This window comes from Staurois parvus, unplaced genomic scaffold (assembly GCF_062004578.1).
Source record: "Staurois parvus isolate SC_StPar_1 unplaced genomic scaffold, SC_StPar_1.0 ptg000199l, whole genome shotgun sequence".
Lineage (NCBI taxonomy): Eukaryota > Metazoa > Chordata > Amphibia > Anura > Ranidae > Staurois > Staurois parvus.
Genome location: NW_028317995.1, coordinates 2918419 through 2936786, shown reverse-complemented (window position 1 = coordinate 2936786; position 18368 = coordinate 2918419). Strand labels below are relative to the sequence as shown.

At 40.8% G+C, this 18368-nt stretch overlaps 1 protein-coding gene and 1 pseudogene across 1 annotated transcript in view; both read left to right on the top strand.

Annotated features, from left to right (window-relative positions):
- The window catches only part of OXA1L (OXA1L mitochondrial inner membrane insertase), a 56869-nt gene extending 38725 nt beyond the window's left edge, over positions 1-18144 (top strand). The window contains exons 8-10 of the mRNA XM_089678211.1: positions 787-949; positions 2868-2948; positions 15505-18144. Of these exons, the coding sequence (XP_089534337.1) occupies positions 787-949; positions 2868-2948; positions 15505-15611 (351 nt within the window). The 3' untranslated portion in view covers positions 15612-18144. The remainder of the gene's footprint in view (positions 1-786; positions 950-2867; positions 2949-15504) is intronic.
- Positions 6082-11541, top strand: LOC149461521 (uncharacterized; annotated as a pseudogene).
- Positions 18145-18368: the final 224 nt, after the last annotated feature.

Here is an 18368-nt window from a genome sequence, read left to right as displayed (position 1 = left end):
CCTCCGAAACTGATAGGTAGTGGGGAAGTGATATGAGAAAATATGCCCTTTGAAAGCCTGAAGGTGGTCATTGGATTTCAAGGGCCTGTATGTAGCTAGTCTGCTAAAAAGTCCCTCACATGTGGTATCTCCATACTCAGGAGAAGTAGAAGAATGTGTTTTTGGGTGTTATTCCACATATACCCATGGCATGCATGAGCAATCTACCATTAAAGTGACAACTTTTTGTAAAAAATAAATAAAAATTGTCATATTCCAAAAAATTTGTGTCAAAAAATAAAATGTTCTATGGACTCGACTGAAAAATCCTTGGGGTGTCTACTTTCCAAAAAGCAGTCATTTGGGGGGGGGGTGTGTTGTATTGCCCTGGCATTTTAGCACTTCAAGAAATGGCAGAATTAGGGCAGTCAGAAAGTAAGAGCTACGTAAATTCCAATAAATATACCATAGTTTTTAGATGCTATAACTTTTACACAAACCAAATAATGTACATGTATTGAGATTTTTTTTTTTACCAAAGACATGTAGCAGAATACATTTTGGCCTACCAAAATGTTGATCATTACCAGCAAAAGAAAGCTTTATTTGTAAAAAAAAGGACGTAAATTTAATTGGGGTACAGCATTGAAAGACCACGTAATTACCAGTTGAAATAGCGCAGTGCCTAACAGCAAAAAATGGCCTGGTCATGAAGGGGGGTAAATCTTTTGGAGGGCAAGTGGGTTAAGATTTACTTTGCTGTATTGATATGGCATGGTCATTTTTTTTCTAAACTTTTTGTTTCAGGCCGTGTTCACATATTGGGTGACTTCAAACTTCTGCTCAATAGCCCAAGTGGCTTTTTTGAGGATACCAGCTGTTCGTAAAAAACTGAAAATCCCAGAACATGTCAAGCATGATGGATCAGTACTACCAAACCAGGAGGGCTTCTTCAAGAGTTTGCAATCTGGTAATTTTGGCATTGTTTGTTTTGAATTTAAAAGGAATTAACATATTTTTTATATCTCATGATTGCTGTTTTTCACATACTCACAATTGTGCAAAATATGATGGAACCAGCCAGCCACATGGTTAAACACAAGGCCTTTTGTTTCAATGTCCTCATAGCAGTGGAAAACAACTGGAGCAAAAGTTTAGGTCTTAATGGTTACAACTGGGGCAGTATAGGCAGTTCTTACTTGTGTTAAAACCGTCTTTGCAGTCCTGAACATTATCATAATGAATAAATTATAGCTGATAATAGATTCCATAACAATGTGTTTCCTTTCTAGTCGACTTTATAATGATGTGAAAGATACATGTTTCAGGAAAGTTGCTGAATACCTTAGGGGACAAGAGTGATGAAAGATGTAATGAAATGCAGTGGCTTTAAAAGTTGACTGTGATGGAAACATGGCTATTGTGGCCTTTTGTGTTATTCAGTGATGCATGTGCAAGAGGGCATCCTATTCAACATGTTTACAAAATCCCTCATGCTTTTACACCCTACCTTGAATTTAGCCTGCCTGTTGTAAGGTGTTTGGCCAGTATAAGTGACAGCCCTCAACTGCCAAGCAGTAGCTAAAGTGGGCATAAAGTACACCTCTCAACTGCTTGTATAAATTCATGGTTGAGAAAAATAAGGCCTATATACAGGTATAAACACTGTGTTCATTTACTCCAGTGACAGGGTTGCAGGTGTGATGTATGGTAGCAAGTGTGGGCTATTGCTGGAGATGTACAATGTGTAATAGAAAAGTGAAACAAATTAAATATGGGTTACTGCTGACACTGGAGGGCAGACAGAGTGGAATATGTGAGATCAGCAACAACAGTACAGTAGAAGATTTAGTGGATATAGGGGAGAAAGTTGCAGTGGGAGGTATCTTTGTAAGATAGTAGGGCATAAGAGATGTGATTCAGAGGACATGAGGCAAAAACGAGCAGTTGTTTCAGGGCATATGCATGACCATGTCACTCATTGTTCTGGTAACACACTTCTATGGAGCATGTACTGTTAACCCCATACTAAGCCTCTAACACAGATCTACTTTAACACTTGGTTCAAAGCCGTCATTGACTGTAGCGATATTCTTTACAGACAGAGGAAAGCAGAAGAAACATACAGTGGCAAATACAAGTATGATAGTAAGGACAGGAACAGGATAGGGTCATTCAGACAATCGGGGAGCAAATACAAAGATTGGGGGGCTCTTTGTCCTCTTCGCCCCAGGAATAAAGCAGCCCCAAGTAACAGTGGCAGAGCACTGTGTCTGCATTGTTACAACCCAAAGCAGAAAACTAAGATCTCTCTTTATAAACTCGAAAGAATTAATTGGATATGTCCAGAGACTGCCATTGTTTTAAAGCGGAGTTCCAGCTGAACAAAAAAAATAAAAGTCAGCAGCTTAAAAAACTGTAGCTGCTGACTTTTAAAATACAGCCACTTACCTGTTTTTCGGTCCAGCGTTGTCATCACCACCACTGGTTTCACCGGCTGTCTTCTCTCCCTGGTACCGGCATCTTTAGTATAGCCACCTGGCTGTGATAGCTTGCGACTTCACAGCCAGATGCCCACTGTGCATGCACGAGAAGCGTTGCTCTTTAAGGCCCTGTGCATATTGGGATCACATGGGAAAGGGCACGATTCCGTGCAGTGCGTTTTGACTGTCCATGTATTTATAGGAGCTGCAAAACGCACTGGACTGTGCAGTACTTTCACTGCGCCAAACCGCATGGTACTGCAGTACCATGAAATTTGGTGCCTCCAAATGCAGTTTGTTTGCTATCTGTGTTGTGCTCAGTATTTTGTTGAAGGTAATAAGACTGCAATTAGTACTTCTTTTGCTATGTTACATTACTAAAGGATGCTTATAAATCCAATGCAGGTTGGGAAAATGCAAAACAAGCTCAGCAGTTGGAGGAGAGAGAGCACAGAATGAAACACCACCTGGAAATAGCAGCAAAAGGTTAGCAATTCTTAAGCAGTTCATATGTGTATCAAAAAAAGAAAAACAAATGTGTTTTGATCTTTTGTCTTGTTGTATACAGTGCATCCAGAAAGTATTCACAGCACTTAACTTTTGCTGTATTTTGTTATGTTACAGCCTTATTCCAAACTAGATTAAATTAATCTTTTCTCTCAACATTCTACAAACAATGCCTGATAATGACAACGTGAAAGAAGTTCTTTTTGAAATCTTTGCAATTTATTAAAAATAAAAAACATAAGTATTTACAGCCTTTGCTCAATACTTTGTTGAAGCCCCTTTAGCACCAATTACAGCTTCAAATCATTATGAGTATGATGCTACAAGCTTGGCTCACCTATTTTTTAGCAGTTTCTCCCATTCTTCTTTGCAGTACCTCTCAAATTCTATCAGGTTGCATGGGGAGCGTCAGTGCACAGCCATTTTCAGATCTCTCCTGAGATGTTCAAGTCTGGGCTCTGGCTAGGCCATTCCAGGATATTCACAGAGTTGCCCCGTAGCCACTCCTTTGTAATGTGGGCTGTGTGCTTTGGGTCGTTGTCCTGTTGAAAGATGAACTGTCGCCACAGTCTAAGGTCCAAGCGCTGTGGAGCAGGTTTTTTTTTTTTTATCAAGGATGTCTCTGTACATTTCTGCATTCATCTTTCCTTTGATCCTGACTAATATCCCAGTTCCTGCCACTGAAAAACATCCCCACCACATGATGCTGCCACCACCATGCTTCACTGTAGGGATTGTATTGGCCAGGTGGTGAGCGGTGCCTGGTTTCCTCCAGACATGACGCTTGGCATTTAGGCCAGAGAGTTCAATCTTTGTTTCATCAGACCAGAGGAGTTTTGTTTCTCATGGTCTGAGAATCCCTCAGGTGCCTTTTTGGCAAACTCCAGGTGGTCTGCCATTTGCCTTTTACTGAAGAGTGGCTTCCGTCTGGCCACTCTACCATACAGGCCTGATTGGTGGAGTGCTGCAGAGATGGTTATTCTTCTGGAAAGTTCTCCTGTCTCCACAGAGAAACACTGGAGCTCTTTCAGAGTGACCATCAGGTGCTTGGTTACCTCCCTGGCTAAGGCCCTTCTCCCTCGATCGCTCATTTTGGCTGGGCGGCCCATTCTAGGAAGATTCCTGGTGCTTCCAAACTTCTTCCATTTACGGATGATAGAGGCCACTGTGCTCATTGGGACCTTCAATCCTGCAGAAATTTTTCTATACACTTCCCCAGATCTGTGCCTTGATACAATCCTGTCTTGGAGGTCTACGGACAATTCCTTGGACTTCATGGCTTGGTTTGTGCTCTGACATGCACTGTTAACTGTGGGACCTTATATAGACAGGTTTATGCCTTTCCTAATCATGTCCAATCAACTGAATGTCCCACAGGTGGACTGCAATCAAGTTGTAGAAACATCTCAAGGATGATCAGTGGGAACAGGATGCACCAGAGCTTAATTTTGAGTGTCGTGGCAGAGGTTGTGAATACTTATCTACATGTGGTTTTTTTCGTTTATATTTAATAATTTGCAAAGATTTCAAAACAAACTTCTTTCACATTGTTTGTCATTATTGGGTATTGTTTGTAGAATGTTGAGGAAAAAAATAAATTTAATCCATTTTGGAATAAGGCTGTAACATAACAAAATGTGGCAAAAGTTGAGCACTGTGAATACTTTCTGGATGCACTGTAAAACGCATTTCAGTATTACCTATTGTTAAAGTTTTGTCCTCTGACTTGTGAAATCCTGTACTTTCGTTTGTATCATTCTTTCACAGGGTACAGTGTTTCAGTTTACTTTTCAGGTGCAGAAATATGTATAAAAAGCAAACCGATGCAATTGCTGGCATCTCCTAAAAATGCAAGTTGCCTGACTGTCATGCTTATTCAGTGGCCGCAGTACTTTACGGCACCAAACAAGTGTGCAGCTCTATAGTGCCAGCTTCACTCTAACTTCTTAATCTGCATGAGACCACTGACTGGTCCAGGTTAGTGAACAGAAAGTACTGAAGCCACAGACAGAGAGCTTGTATTTTTTAGATAGAAGATAGAAATGTCAGCTCTGCGTTTTTTCTTTAAAAGAGCATTATCACACATACTACTTTATTTTAATTGTTAGAGTCCATACTTGTTAATGCTCAACTCTTGGGTACCGTTATTTCAGTTACCTCCATTCCTCATTTGTCTAAAAGAATATAAATTAAATTTCTATACATCTTGTGCCAGTGTAAAGCCAGCAATTGCCTTGAAAAGGTAGTTGTGAGCACATTGCAGGCTGTCTGATATCCCTTGCATCAGTCATGATTATGTATTTAATTATTTTAAAGATTTAATTGGCTTTTTTTAGTGGGTTTGGGCGGTTTTTAATGGCTTATCCTTGTATGATCACTTAGTGGAGAACCCTTTATCTAAAACATACTACCATTGCCCCCACCTGCAGAGGCAGAAATGAACTCCTAATCCTCTTCCCATGTGTATCATTATGTTATCTTCACATAATACCAATGCTCCACCCCTTAAACAGAATCTCTGTTTTCTCCCCTAGCCTTTCAGGACAGCACCTGGAGAGAGCGTAGCTCTACCCATAAACACAGGAAACACCACCGCATTTAAAAGTCTGCCTCTTCCACCATGCCTTCAGTTATGATGTTTCCTCTGCCATGTTAGAAGCGCTGCAAGAACCTGGGTTACGGGAGGACTGCATTCTCTCCAGTGGGAGGGGCCAGGAGCAGTCCTTACCTTGCAGGAGGCATGTAGGTGGACCACCCCAGCTCCTTCCTCTGGCGGTTGAGGGGGGGTTCCAGTGCCTTCTGTTCCCCTTCCTGCTCAGTGGAGTGATGGCCAGCCGGTGAGTCCCTGCCGTGTCTGAGGGCTCGAAGAGGAGTGGGTCTCCTGGTCTCTGGGCCATGGGAAGCCATGAGCGGCTTCCTGTGGTGTCTTGCAGGTCCAGCCAGCAGGGGGCGCTGATCTGGTGGGTGGGACCTCCGGCGGGGTCGTGGAGGCTTTGGTTCCAGCCGCTGGAAGGCAGGGGGAAGAGGCAGGTCAGTGGGTGCTTCCGGTTCTGGAGGCTGGCGGGAACTTTAAAAAGACCGCAGGTCTCAGCAAAGCTGCACACTCTGTAACATGGAGGAGGCAGAGGGTCCAGCGGCAGAAGCAGATGCATCGTGTACCAGCTTAGCCCAGGTAAGGGGGGTACAGTGGTGCCTTTTATCCTTACGATGGGGCTTCTTGTTTTCTCTTTATGGTTATGGTTTTGGTATGCCTTCCCTGTTAGGGAAGCCTGCTGCTTTGGCACAGAGGTAACTCTGCTCTGCTGCATGGCTCGGTGGATTACTTGGTGGTATTGTGAGCTGAGTCTTCTCTACCTCTCCTTCCCCTGCTGGACAGAAGCCTCATGCAGGTTTTTTTTTCTTTTGTTCCTGTTCTCTTCCTATACTTGCAGGCCAAGGCCACTGTCAAGGTGAAGGAGGTCACTCCGATTAAAAGAAAGTGTCCATCTTGTAGAAATCCCCTGAGTGATGCATGGCCAAAACTGCTATGTAGAGCCGGTGTGGCGGATTTAGTGAAAGTGGAATCTTTGCAGCAATGCAGGGACATGTTTGTTTGCTTCTGTCAAAAAAAAATTGTCAGAGACTCTGGAGTCGGTTCAATCTTTGTTGGATAAGCTGCCGATGCTCCAGCCAGGCTTGCAGCAGAGCACCTTGTCCAGTCCTCTGCCGTCCACCTCAGGCCAGGTGGAAATCAGCAAATCAGAAGAGAGAGAGAGCGTCCTCCTCTCCCTCAGGGAACAAGAAACCGATGTTGGATGCGATCCTTTTGCAAGTTTCAAGGCGCACTGACTGCTTTTGAGGATATGGGCATCCTGAAGGATGCAGTGGATAAGATGGCAAACTTTCTCCTTAAAGCATGGGACTCTTCCCTCACCAACCTCAAGCCGGCAATGGCCTCCACAGTGGTGGTGAGAAATTTGGAGTGCTGGTTTGATCAGCTGAGGGATCATGTTGAGGTAGGGACCTCCAGGAGAGAGCTTTTGCAGTCTTTCCCGGTCTTCCTAAAAGCCGTAAAGTATATGGCTGATGCATCTGCAGAAACTATTAGAATGACGGCCAGGTCCTCGCTGTTGATCAGCTCTGCAAGGAGGGCCATATGGCTCAAGACCTGGTCAGGGGACTCGGCATCTAAAATGAGGTTATGCGGGATTCCCTTTTTGGGGGACCTGCTCTTCGGCCCAGATCTGTAATCAGAGTTGGATAGAACGGTGGATAAAAAGAAAGATTTCCCATCAAAAAAGAAACAGCCAGTCAGGAGAAATGTTCATCCTTTTTCACAAACCCTAAGAAATAAGGAGCAGACCCAGAAAAGAAACTGGAATTAAAAAAAAAAATAGGGGTAAAGGGGGGGGTTGCTCTTCAGACCCCCAGAGTGACTGGCCAAGAGCCAATGATATTTCTCTTCCAGTGGGAGGGAGACTTCGAGCCGCCTTCTCACAATGGGAAGAAACATCAAGTGCCTTTGTCAGAAACATCGTGGCCCAAGGGTATGGCCTGGAGTTCTCTCGGACCCCTCTGACCAGATTTTGTATAACCAATCTCCCAAGAGATCAGGAGATGGCCTCAGCAATGACATCCCTTTTGAAGGAACTGATGCAACAGGAAGTCAGCATTCAGGTTCCAAGGGAACAAGAGGGTTCTACTCGCACATCTTTTTAGTTCAAAAGCCCTTGGGGAATTTGCGTTTTAATTTTGGATCTAAAAATACTGAACAAGTCCATTCGGTACAAGCACTTTCGGATGGATACAATTTTTCAGTGAGGAAGCTGCTATCCCCGGGGTGCTTTATGGCGACCATCGACCTGCGGGACGCTTACCTGCACACTCCGATAGCGCAGCCTTCTCAAAAATTACTCCAACTGCTGGTCAATCTGGGAACGTCCATCTGGCACCTGCAGTTCAAGGCACTACCCTTTGGCCTGTCATCTTCTCCAAGGGTGTTCATCAAAGTCATGGCAGAAGCACTAGAGCCTCTGAGGTTGAGAGGTATTTCGGTGGTGCCATATTTGGACTACCTATTCATTTTTGCGGAAACCAAGGCGCAGGTGCTGTTAAATATTCAGGTGACTCAGGCTCATCTGAGAAGCTTAGGATGGTTGTTGAACCTGGAGAAGTCCAACTTGATTCCATCCCAGAGCGTAAGGTTCTTTAGATATGCCATAGATTCCGTACCACAAAGGATATTCCTTCCAGAGGAGAAAATAGAAAAAATTCAGTTGGCCCTGAGTCGGATTCAGTGCAACTGTCAGTGTCAGTCTGAGTGGCCATGTCAACTCTGGGACTGCTTACCGCCTCCATCCCGGCAATTCAGTGGGTCAGGTTTCATTCCGGCCCTCTCCAGGGGGACCTCCTACAAAAGTGGATATACCAAGATCCGCTGGACAGACCTATACAAATCGCTTCAAAGGTAAAGAGGGCGCTTTGGTGATGGCAAGATCCAACCAAGTTAAGGAGGAGTCTGTCAGGGTCATTTCCGAAGGCCGAACACCTAACAAGAGATGTAAGTGCATGGTGTTGGGGAGCCCACTTCAGAGATCAGATGGCACAGGACTCGTGGTCCAAATCGGAGGCCAGGAAATCTTCAAACTGGAGAGCGTTGAAGGCCATCCAACTGGGTGTTCTTTCCTTTCAGCTGTCAGTAAAGGGGCAACACATACAGGTCCTCTTGGACAATACAACAGCTGTTGCTTACATTTCAAGGCAGGGGACTGCTCGAGTTGGCACTAGAGATCCTGTCTTGGGCGGAAAAGAATTTGGCCTCCCTTTCGGCCATTCACCTAAAGAGCTCGCAGAATCTTCTGGTGGATTTTTTTTTATTATTATTTATATCTTTGATTAAATTTTAATTTCTTACAAAAAATGAATCACATTAACATCAACTCATAATCCATACATACTATCCCCTCCCACCCCTCTCCTTTGTCCATTATGATCTTTCTTATTTATTCTTTTAGGATTATCTACCTTGTTCTTTCAGAGATATAGATATATATATATAGATAGATATATAGATAGATAGATATATATATATATATATATATATATATATATATATATATATATATATATATATATACACACAGTGGGGATCGAAAGTTTGGGCACCCCAGCTAAACATTTGTATTAATGTGCATAAAGAAGCCAAGGAAAGATGGAAAAATCTCCAAAAGGCATCAAATTACAGATTAGACATTCTTATAATATGTCAACAAAAGTTAGATTTTATTTCCATCATTTACACTTTCAAAATAACAGAAAACAAAAAAATGGCGCCTGCAAATGTTTGGGCACCCTGCAGAATTTATAGCATGCACTGCCCCCTTTGCAAAGCTGAGACCTGCTAGTGTCATGGATTGTTCTCAATCATCGTCTGGGAAGACCATGATGTCAATCTCAAAGGTTTTAAATGCCCAGACTCATCTGACCTTGCCCCAACAATCAGCACCGTGGGTTCTTCTAAGCAGTTGTCTAGAAAACTGAAAATAGTTGACGCTCACAAAGCTGGAGAAGGCTATAAGAAGATAGCAAAGCATTTTCAGATGTCAATATCCTCTGTTCGGAATGTAATTAAGAAATGGCAGTCATCAGGAACAGTGGAAGTTCAAGCAAGATCTGGAAGACCAAGAAAAATATCAGACAGAACAGCTCGCAGGATTGTGAGAAAAACAATTCAAAACCCACGTTTGACTGCACGATCCCTCCAGAAAGATCTGGCAGACACTGGAGTTGTGGTACACTATTCCACTATAAAGAGATACTTGTACAAATATGGTCTTCATGGAAGAGTCATCAGAAGAAAACCTCTTCTACGTCCTCACCACAAAAATCATCATTTGAACTTTGCAAATGAACATATAGACAAGCCTGATGCATTTTGGAAACAAGTTCTGTGGACCGATGAGGTTAAAATTGAACTTTTTGGCCGGAATGAGCAAAGGTACGTTTGGAGATGAAGGGGCACAGAATTTAATGAAAAGAACCTCTGTCCAACTGTTAAGCATGGGGTTGGATCAATCATGCTTTGGGGTTGTGTTGCAGCCAGTGGCACAGGGAACATCTCACGAGTAGAAGGAAAAATGGATTCAATAAAATTTCAGCAAATTATGGATGGTAACTTGATGCCGTCTGTGAAAAAGCTGAAGTTAAAGAGAGGATGGCTTCTACAAATGGATAATGATCCTAAACACACCTCGAAATCCACGGGAAGGTTTTGCCATGGCCTTCACAATCTCCTGACCTCAACATAATTGAAAATCTATGGATAGACCTTAAAAGAGCAGTGCGTGACAGACAGCCCAGAAATCTCAAAGAACTGGAAGACTTTTATAAGGAAGAATGGGCAAAGATACCTCAAATAAGAATTGAAAGACTCTTGGCTGGCTACAAAAAGCGTTTCCAAGCTGTGATACTTGCCAAAGGGGGCAGTACAAGATATTAACTCTGCAGGGTGCCCAAACTTTTGCAGACGCCATTTTTTTGTTTTCTGTTATTTTGAAAGTGTAAATGATGGAAATAAAATCTAACTTTTGTTGACATATTATAAGAATGTCTAATCTGTAATTTGATGCCTTTTGGAGATTTTTCCATCTTTCCTTGGCTTCTTTATGCACATTAATACAAATTTTTAGCTGGGGTGCCCAAACTTTCGATCCCCACTGTGTATGTATATGTGTGTATGTATATGTGTGTGTGTGTGTATGTATGTATGTGTGTATATATATATATATATATATATATATATATATATGTATGTATGTGTGTGTGTATATATATATATATATATATATATATATATATATGTGTGTGTGTATATATATATATATATATATATATATATATATATATGTGTGTGTATGTGTATATATATATATATATATATGTGTGTGTATGTGTATATATATATATATATATATATATGTGTATATATATATATATATATATTATTTTTTTATTTTTTTTTTTTTTCCTTTTCCTCCTTACTATTTCCCCAACTAATTATTTTCTTTCTCCACCTCATCTTCCAGAGCTGCCATTAAACTTTTTCTCTGAAACTTCTGTGCAATAAAATAAACACACCCATGGATCCCCTTGAATACTAACTCCCGAAATCTCCTGTATATAAACCATTACTTCTTGACAATATTTCTGTATTTTTTTACATTCCCACCACACATGACATAGTCCCTCTTTCTCCACACCCCTCCAACAAAGTGGCGAAACCTCTTCCCTTAATTTATGTGCCTTTTCCGGTGTACAATACCATCTTGTCAAACATTTATAGTTCATTTCTGCTGTATTCACATTTACCACCCCGTGTACCAATTTATACACTTGGTAGCTGCGCTTCTTTAAGGTATTCCTCCCCCCTCCTTATCCTTTCTCTTCCTTCTCTTTCTGTATCTTTTGGATTCACTTCATAAAGCTTACTGTAAAACTTTTGGAACACATTTGTGATCTCCGTGGTGGAGTAGACCAAAGCTCCTTTCTCATTTTTCAATTTTTCTATATAATTTTTAGATTTCTTATCTTTTAACCTCTCCATCAGATGTTTCCCTGGTCTATTTCCCCACCTATATCTTTCTTTTGAAACTATTGAAAACTTTCGTAGTCTCTAGTTCCATTAACGGTTTTTAGTTCTTCTCGCCTACACATAATTTTCTGATATGTGTCCGTTTCCTGCTTCTTTTTATGAATCTGTTCTAAGTTGTGTAATCCTTTTAACACTTCCTTCATTTTCTCTTCTCGTTCTTTCTTTCTTTTGATCCCTTGGGCTATCAGTATCCCCCTAATATAAGCTTTATGGGTTTCCCAGATAGTGGCTATTGATATTTCCTCCGTTTCGTTCAAAATAAAAAATTGTTCAATTTCCTCCATTATCTTTTTCACTATTTCTATATCTTGTATAAGTGCCTCACTCAATCTCCATGTAGCCCTTTTCTTTTGCGTTCCCTTCACTCTTAAACTAGCTGTTACTGGAGCATGGTCTGAGATGGACATGACCTTAATATTTGTTCCAATCACTGATTCTAAATGTCTATGCTCAATTAAGATGTAATCCAAATGCTAGTATGATCTATGAACTGCTGAAAAAAAAGTATAGTCTTTCTTTAGGATGAATCACTCTCCATATATCTATCAGTTGGTTTTGATATAACTTTTTCTTTAGGATTCTCAAGCCTCTGCTCTCTTCTTTCTGCGCACTTGAAGATACATCCAACCAAGGGTCTAGCCACCACTAGAAAGCCTCTTTTAAAATTCATTATCTTTCCAAGCACCCCCTGGAGAAATTTTTCAGGCTTCCTGTTTGGACAGTAGACATTACCGTGTACTCTTGCCCCTTCATGACTCCCCTAATAGCTAAATATAGATGTTCTGGGTCGACCATTCTTTCTTCCACTTTGAAACTTGAATCTCTTGCAAACCCAATTGCCACACCCTTGGCCCTCTTTATCGGTGAATGTGCATAATACCAGTTTGGATAACTCTCTGAGTATAGCTTAACCCTGGAATCGTGTGTTAAATGTGTTTCCTGTAAAAAGGCGACATCTATGGAGTGGCGTTGTATTTCCCTCAATACCTTATGTCTTTTAGTTGGAGAATTTAACCCTCTCACATTATATGTCATTATCCTAACTGAACTCATATCTCTTTATTAATCCTTTTTCTTTCTCAGACTCCCTGTAAACCTACCCCTTTTTCTTATATAATGGACATCTATCCCCTCCCCCTTGACTCCCCCCCCCCCCCCCCTGAAATCTCCCTGGCCTACATAACGGCCTGGAATCTGACGTGAGCTCTCCCCACTACCGATTCCTGTTTTGGGGTATGGCTCTGAACGTAGAAATTTTCTCAAATCCCCTCTTCCCCCCCCCATTAGGGAATTACCTATTAGGTCCCCAGAGGTCGGGATAAAGAAGGGCAGGTGATAGGACGGCTAAGGAGCGAGGCTCGCTCAAGAATAAAAAAGATCACCAAATCCCTCACCTTTCCCGCCCTCGCCCCCTCCCCCCCATATTTCCTCCTTTTATTCACTTGCTGCCAATTATCATTCCTCAGTTCTAAATTTTCCCTTGACCTTTCTGCCCACCCCACAATATCTACCATCTGCAACTCTAATTTGTCACAAAAGTCTCTCATATCTTCTGGGAATCTTAGCCTAGCCGATTTTCCGTCCCTCCATCCGATCAGACATGCTGGGAATCCCCAATTATAGCAGATTTTTTTTCCCTCATTTGATCCAGAAGAGGTTTCAACATTATTCTCCTCGTTAAAGTCTCTGGGGCTACATCCGCAAATATTTGCAAATTAGTCTCTCCAAATTTAATTTCAGGTCTATCTTTCAATTTCTTCCAGATCTTCTCCCTATCCCTATAATGTTGTAAACATACAATCACATACAATCACATCTCTTGGTAATTCGTATGCAATTCCCATTGGTCTCCTTATTCTATATACGCTTCCTAATTTCTTGGGCTTTCAATCAATGAACTCAATACACTCTTGATTTTCTCTCTTAAGTCCCCTTCTTTAGGGACCTCAGGTAGACCTCGGATCCTCAGATTATTTATTTGGTTTTTATTCTCTTGATCTTCTAATCTATATGTTAATTCCTGCTGTTTTTTTTTTTTTCTTTTTCATTTTGTCTACCTGCAGCTACATGTTCATTAATTGCTCTGCCTGGGTGTCCATCTTCTTCTCTGCTTCCTCCACTCTTGTTAATATACGCCCTAAGTCATTATGGATCCCTGCTAATTCATTTTTCATACAGAGTTCCAACTTTGCAAACATTTCCGCCATCTCAGTTCTTGTAGGAATTTGAGATAAAGCGCTCTGCTGTTTTGTGGAGCTTTGTTCTATTGCACCTTCAATATTTATGGATTCATTAGTTGAATTTCCTTCCCGTTGTTGATATTTGTTAGTGGGAGGCACATATGCAAACTGTTGTAATTCCTACACCGTTCACCTGATTTGGATGTAAACACCCTCAAATTAAAGCTGACAGTCTGCAGTTAAAGCACATCTTGTTCGTTTCCTTTCAAATCCATTGTGGTGGTGTATAGAACTAAAAATGTTAGAATTGTGCCGATGTCCCAACATTTATGGACCTGACTGTATACTTTCATCCACTTAGCTCAGATTAGACACTCCTAATGATACTCTGGATTGCTCCCCAGTAATATGGCAGACTTTTAAATGCGGCAGTGTTTCTTGTGATTATGGGTGGTGCTGCGCTCTCTCCAGGTGCTGTCCTGAAAGGTTGTTAGAAATAACAGCAACGGTAAGTCTAGCTAAGGTGGTGGTGTTTTTTGGGGGGGTTTTTTTGTTTGTTTTTTTGTTCTTCCACACTTAGTATATGAGTAGTTTTGTGCTATAGCTCTATACAGCACAAGATTGCATACAGCAGTGCGTTGCAATTCTTTGTGAAACTTTTAGTTTACTATGTAATGCGTTCCTTATGTATTTAAATTGTACTTTTTCTATAGGAAAACTAAGCAGTAGTAAAAATAAAACAAATGTGATGTTTCAGTAAGCTTGTTAAAGTACCATCACATGCCCCATCGAGCCTATCTGCAGCTCACAGACTGTAACCGTGCCTGTGAGGATGGATCAGCAGTGTACAGCTCTGTAAAGACTAATTAGAATATGCTGTCAGTTACGTTTATAGGGGTGTTTGGGCACAGAGGTCCCTAGAGAATGATGACATATGTCTACTTACCACCTAAAATAAAGAGGTTGGCACTGGCTTTATAAAACTATGGGGGGTGGAAACCAGTCTCTTTGCAAAGTTGGCTTTAGGCATTTGTTTTCTAACCTGAGCACCGTTCCTCACCTATATATAAACCTCATTCACATGGGGGTACCAATCCATACACCCATGTGAATGGCTGTCTACCGCTGCCCGAAATGCACAGGTAGCCTGCTGAAACCAATGACAGGCACCTGCTGCACATATTTACAAAGATCTCCATGGACCACCCATACACATTCTGGCACTTCCATGCAAGTCAAGTGCAGTGCATGGATCAGAATGTATTCTGTCTGTGTCCTGATCTTTGCATCAGACCCACATGGATGTGCATCTCGGGCGGCTGAAGACAGCCTCTTGCGCCGGCATACGGAACAGTACGCCCATGTGAATGTGGCCTTACAGTGAATTTCTGGAGCCAGAATTGATATTTCTGACCTGAAGCTAGTGCTCACTATATATGTACTCTAAGGGGTTGATTTACTAAAGCTGGAAAGTGCAAAGTATGGTGCAGCTCTGCATAGAAATCAATCAGCTTCCAGGTTTTTTTTTTTTTTTTCATCAAAGCTTAATTGAACAAGCTGAAGTTAGAAGCTGAAGGGCTACCATACACAGCTGCACCACATTTGGCACTTTCCTGTTTTAGTAAATCTACCCCTAAGTGCTCAGTAAGTCAGTCTAACATAGAACAAATAATGAAATTTTTATGTGTTAGTTACAGGTATTTAGTGCTTTCTGTTTATCTTACAGGTCCTTTGAGACAGACATTTTCCCAGAATCCATTGCATCAGAGAGAGAAAACACCAAGTTCTCCAAAGAAACCAACAGACAAACCTTGGCAGGACACCATTGGATAGAAACTAAATCCTGCTTCCAGCTCATAAACTGATCAATCTCCAATAACCCCATCCATTACAATGCTCGCCAAAAAGGCCTAAATGGGATAAAATAACCAGGAAGAGGATGGATTGTTTAAGAGGTGGATTGTCTTTAGTACATATTGTATTTAAATGATAAAACTTATGTTACCTTTCAGAAATAGTGCGATAAATCTAGTTCATGGATCTAAAAAAAAAAAAAAAAGTAGTCTACCTTTTGTTTTCAGCGTGTGTTTCTTTTTCAAACCAGTACAAGTGAAGGATATGTGACCTGAAGCATATTCAGGCTCGTACTAGTCTCGATGGCAAAATCATTTAGAAAGTTGTTCTTTTTCTGCATTACCACTTTCACAAACTATAATGCAAAAACATTCTGTATAAAATAACACAACTCCAATTATTTTTTTGTTTTTACCTTGTGGCTCTTTCTGCTGTGTGTGTACATCTGAATGTGCATGCAAATTTGTGTGCATTGCCATCCCACTCCCATGCTTCCTCTGCAGAAAGCTAAACATGGCATGTCAAGGTGGTAGGAGGTAAGGGTTACTTAATGGTTATTGTACACCCCCAGCAAGCAGAGTCAGCAGGTTAACCACTTGCCTTCCGGAAGATTTACCCCCCTTCACGACCAGGCTGTTTACTTTAACTGACAATTGCACGGTCATGCAGTATTGCACCCAAATAAAATTTGTCAATTTTTCTTCACTCTATAAATGAAAAAAAGACAAAAAAAAAACAAACTTTTTAATTTCTGCTATAAAACATCCAATAAAAACATTTTAAACAAATTTCTTCATAGATTTGGGCCAATATGTATTGTGCTACATATTTTTAGTGAAAACAAAACCCTAATAAATGCTTATTGATTGGTTTGCACAGAAGTTATAGTGTCTACAAACTATGGTATATATATCCTGGAAATTTTTTGTCATGCTAGTAATGGCAGCGATCAGTGACTTATAGCAGGACTGCGTTATTGCGGCGGACAATCGGACACTGACACTTTGTGGGAACTAGTGACATGAATACAATGATCAGTGCTAAAACTAAGCACTGACGCTGTACTAATGATACTGTTAGAAAGGGGTTAAACATCTATGGCAATCAAAGGGTTAACTGTGTGCCTAGCTAGTGTTTTAGTGTAAACTGTGTGTTGCTTTTACTAACAGAAGTGGTGGATCTTATTCCCTGCTTTGCAGAGACACAATATCCATCATTTCCCCCCTGTCAGAGCACATCTCTGCCTTGTTGGATGCTGGTGGACATCCACTGCCTGGCACCCTCAGATTGGTTTCTGCTGTGAGTAATTGCAGCTGAAGTTTCCCACTGGTGGAGCACGTGCATGTCCCCTAAGCGGGTGTGCGGAACTACGTATATTTACTTGATTTTGCACAGGAGGGCCGCCCCGTAGCAGTATATGTGCTATAGGGTGGTCCTTTAAGTGGTTAAATCCAGCCTCACACCACTTAAGACAGAACTACACTGCACCTGACCACCACAAATCAAAAATGCTATTTAATTCATGTTTCGTTTTCAAAGCAAGACTCCATCCATCCATGTCTCCGTGCTTTATTTTGCTAAGAAATCACTTTAAAAAATACCCCCTAGTATTTATAGCTCTGGCCATCTTGAGTAAGGGCAGATGATTTATGTAGCATTTACTTCCTGCAATGCATCTGCCCTTAGCTCAGGCAGAAGGATGTCCTTAGCTGAGAAAAACCTTCTTTCCATTCTGAAGACTTCAGGGATGTGTGAGATTATTTGCCTAGGCCTAGAAACCAAGAAGTAACTGAAGAAATGTAAAAAAAATGTAAAACAAGTTTATATGATATACTTTCATGTATATTTACTAATGCTAGCATAAGGATTAAATATAGTCCATGTTGTCTGAAATAGAAGTTCTACATTAAAATGGAATTATACGTTTTGGAAGGATGGACACAAGGATCAACGTTTTCAGAAGATATGACACGTAACTAGATCAGCCTAAGGTGTATAGAGATGTCTTAGACATGAAATGATCTGTCTTTTTTTATGTTCACTGTGTTCTTTTAACTAGGTATCTATAACGTTTTCAACACGCTATAAATATATAGTAAAATCATTAATATATATATTTTTCTGCCTTTGTAAATATGTATTTGTAATAAAAGAAATAACACTGCTAATAGAGGATCTTCCAGCTTGTAGAGTGTATGTACTTTGTACTGTGAGATCATATCAGTAGGCACTCCTTCAGATAATGTCCTGAAGCTCAGGGCAAATTGCTGTGAACTGAGAGGGAAACAAGATAGAAGCACGGCAGATACTGCCGTGAATGCATCACGCTAAATGTTTTTATTGCTGTTCCACCTGTTAGATCTAAATACTTTCAACATGTTTACAGCTTTTGCTGCCCTAAAGTTTTGTTGTCATACTGTTTATCATTATTGTTATCACTTGACATATTTTGCCACTTGCTGATTGTCTTTTAGAAGGTAATGAAGTAAACCACAGCTCAGATAGAAGCATACTTTAAGTTGTTGTTTCCTATTCTTTGCACAGTGTCAAACATGATTGTAAAATGATACACTGACTAGGCTGATAAAAAACAAATACATATTCGTTTTTATTAACATTAGTACCCCAATAAACGGTTTCACTGCAGCCTGTAATTGCACTTTAACCGTTGTTACCATAAAGAAACCCTTCACATACTGTTGATAAAATCATATCTTTCCAACGAATATCTTTTTA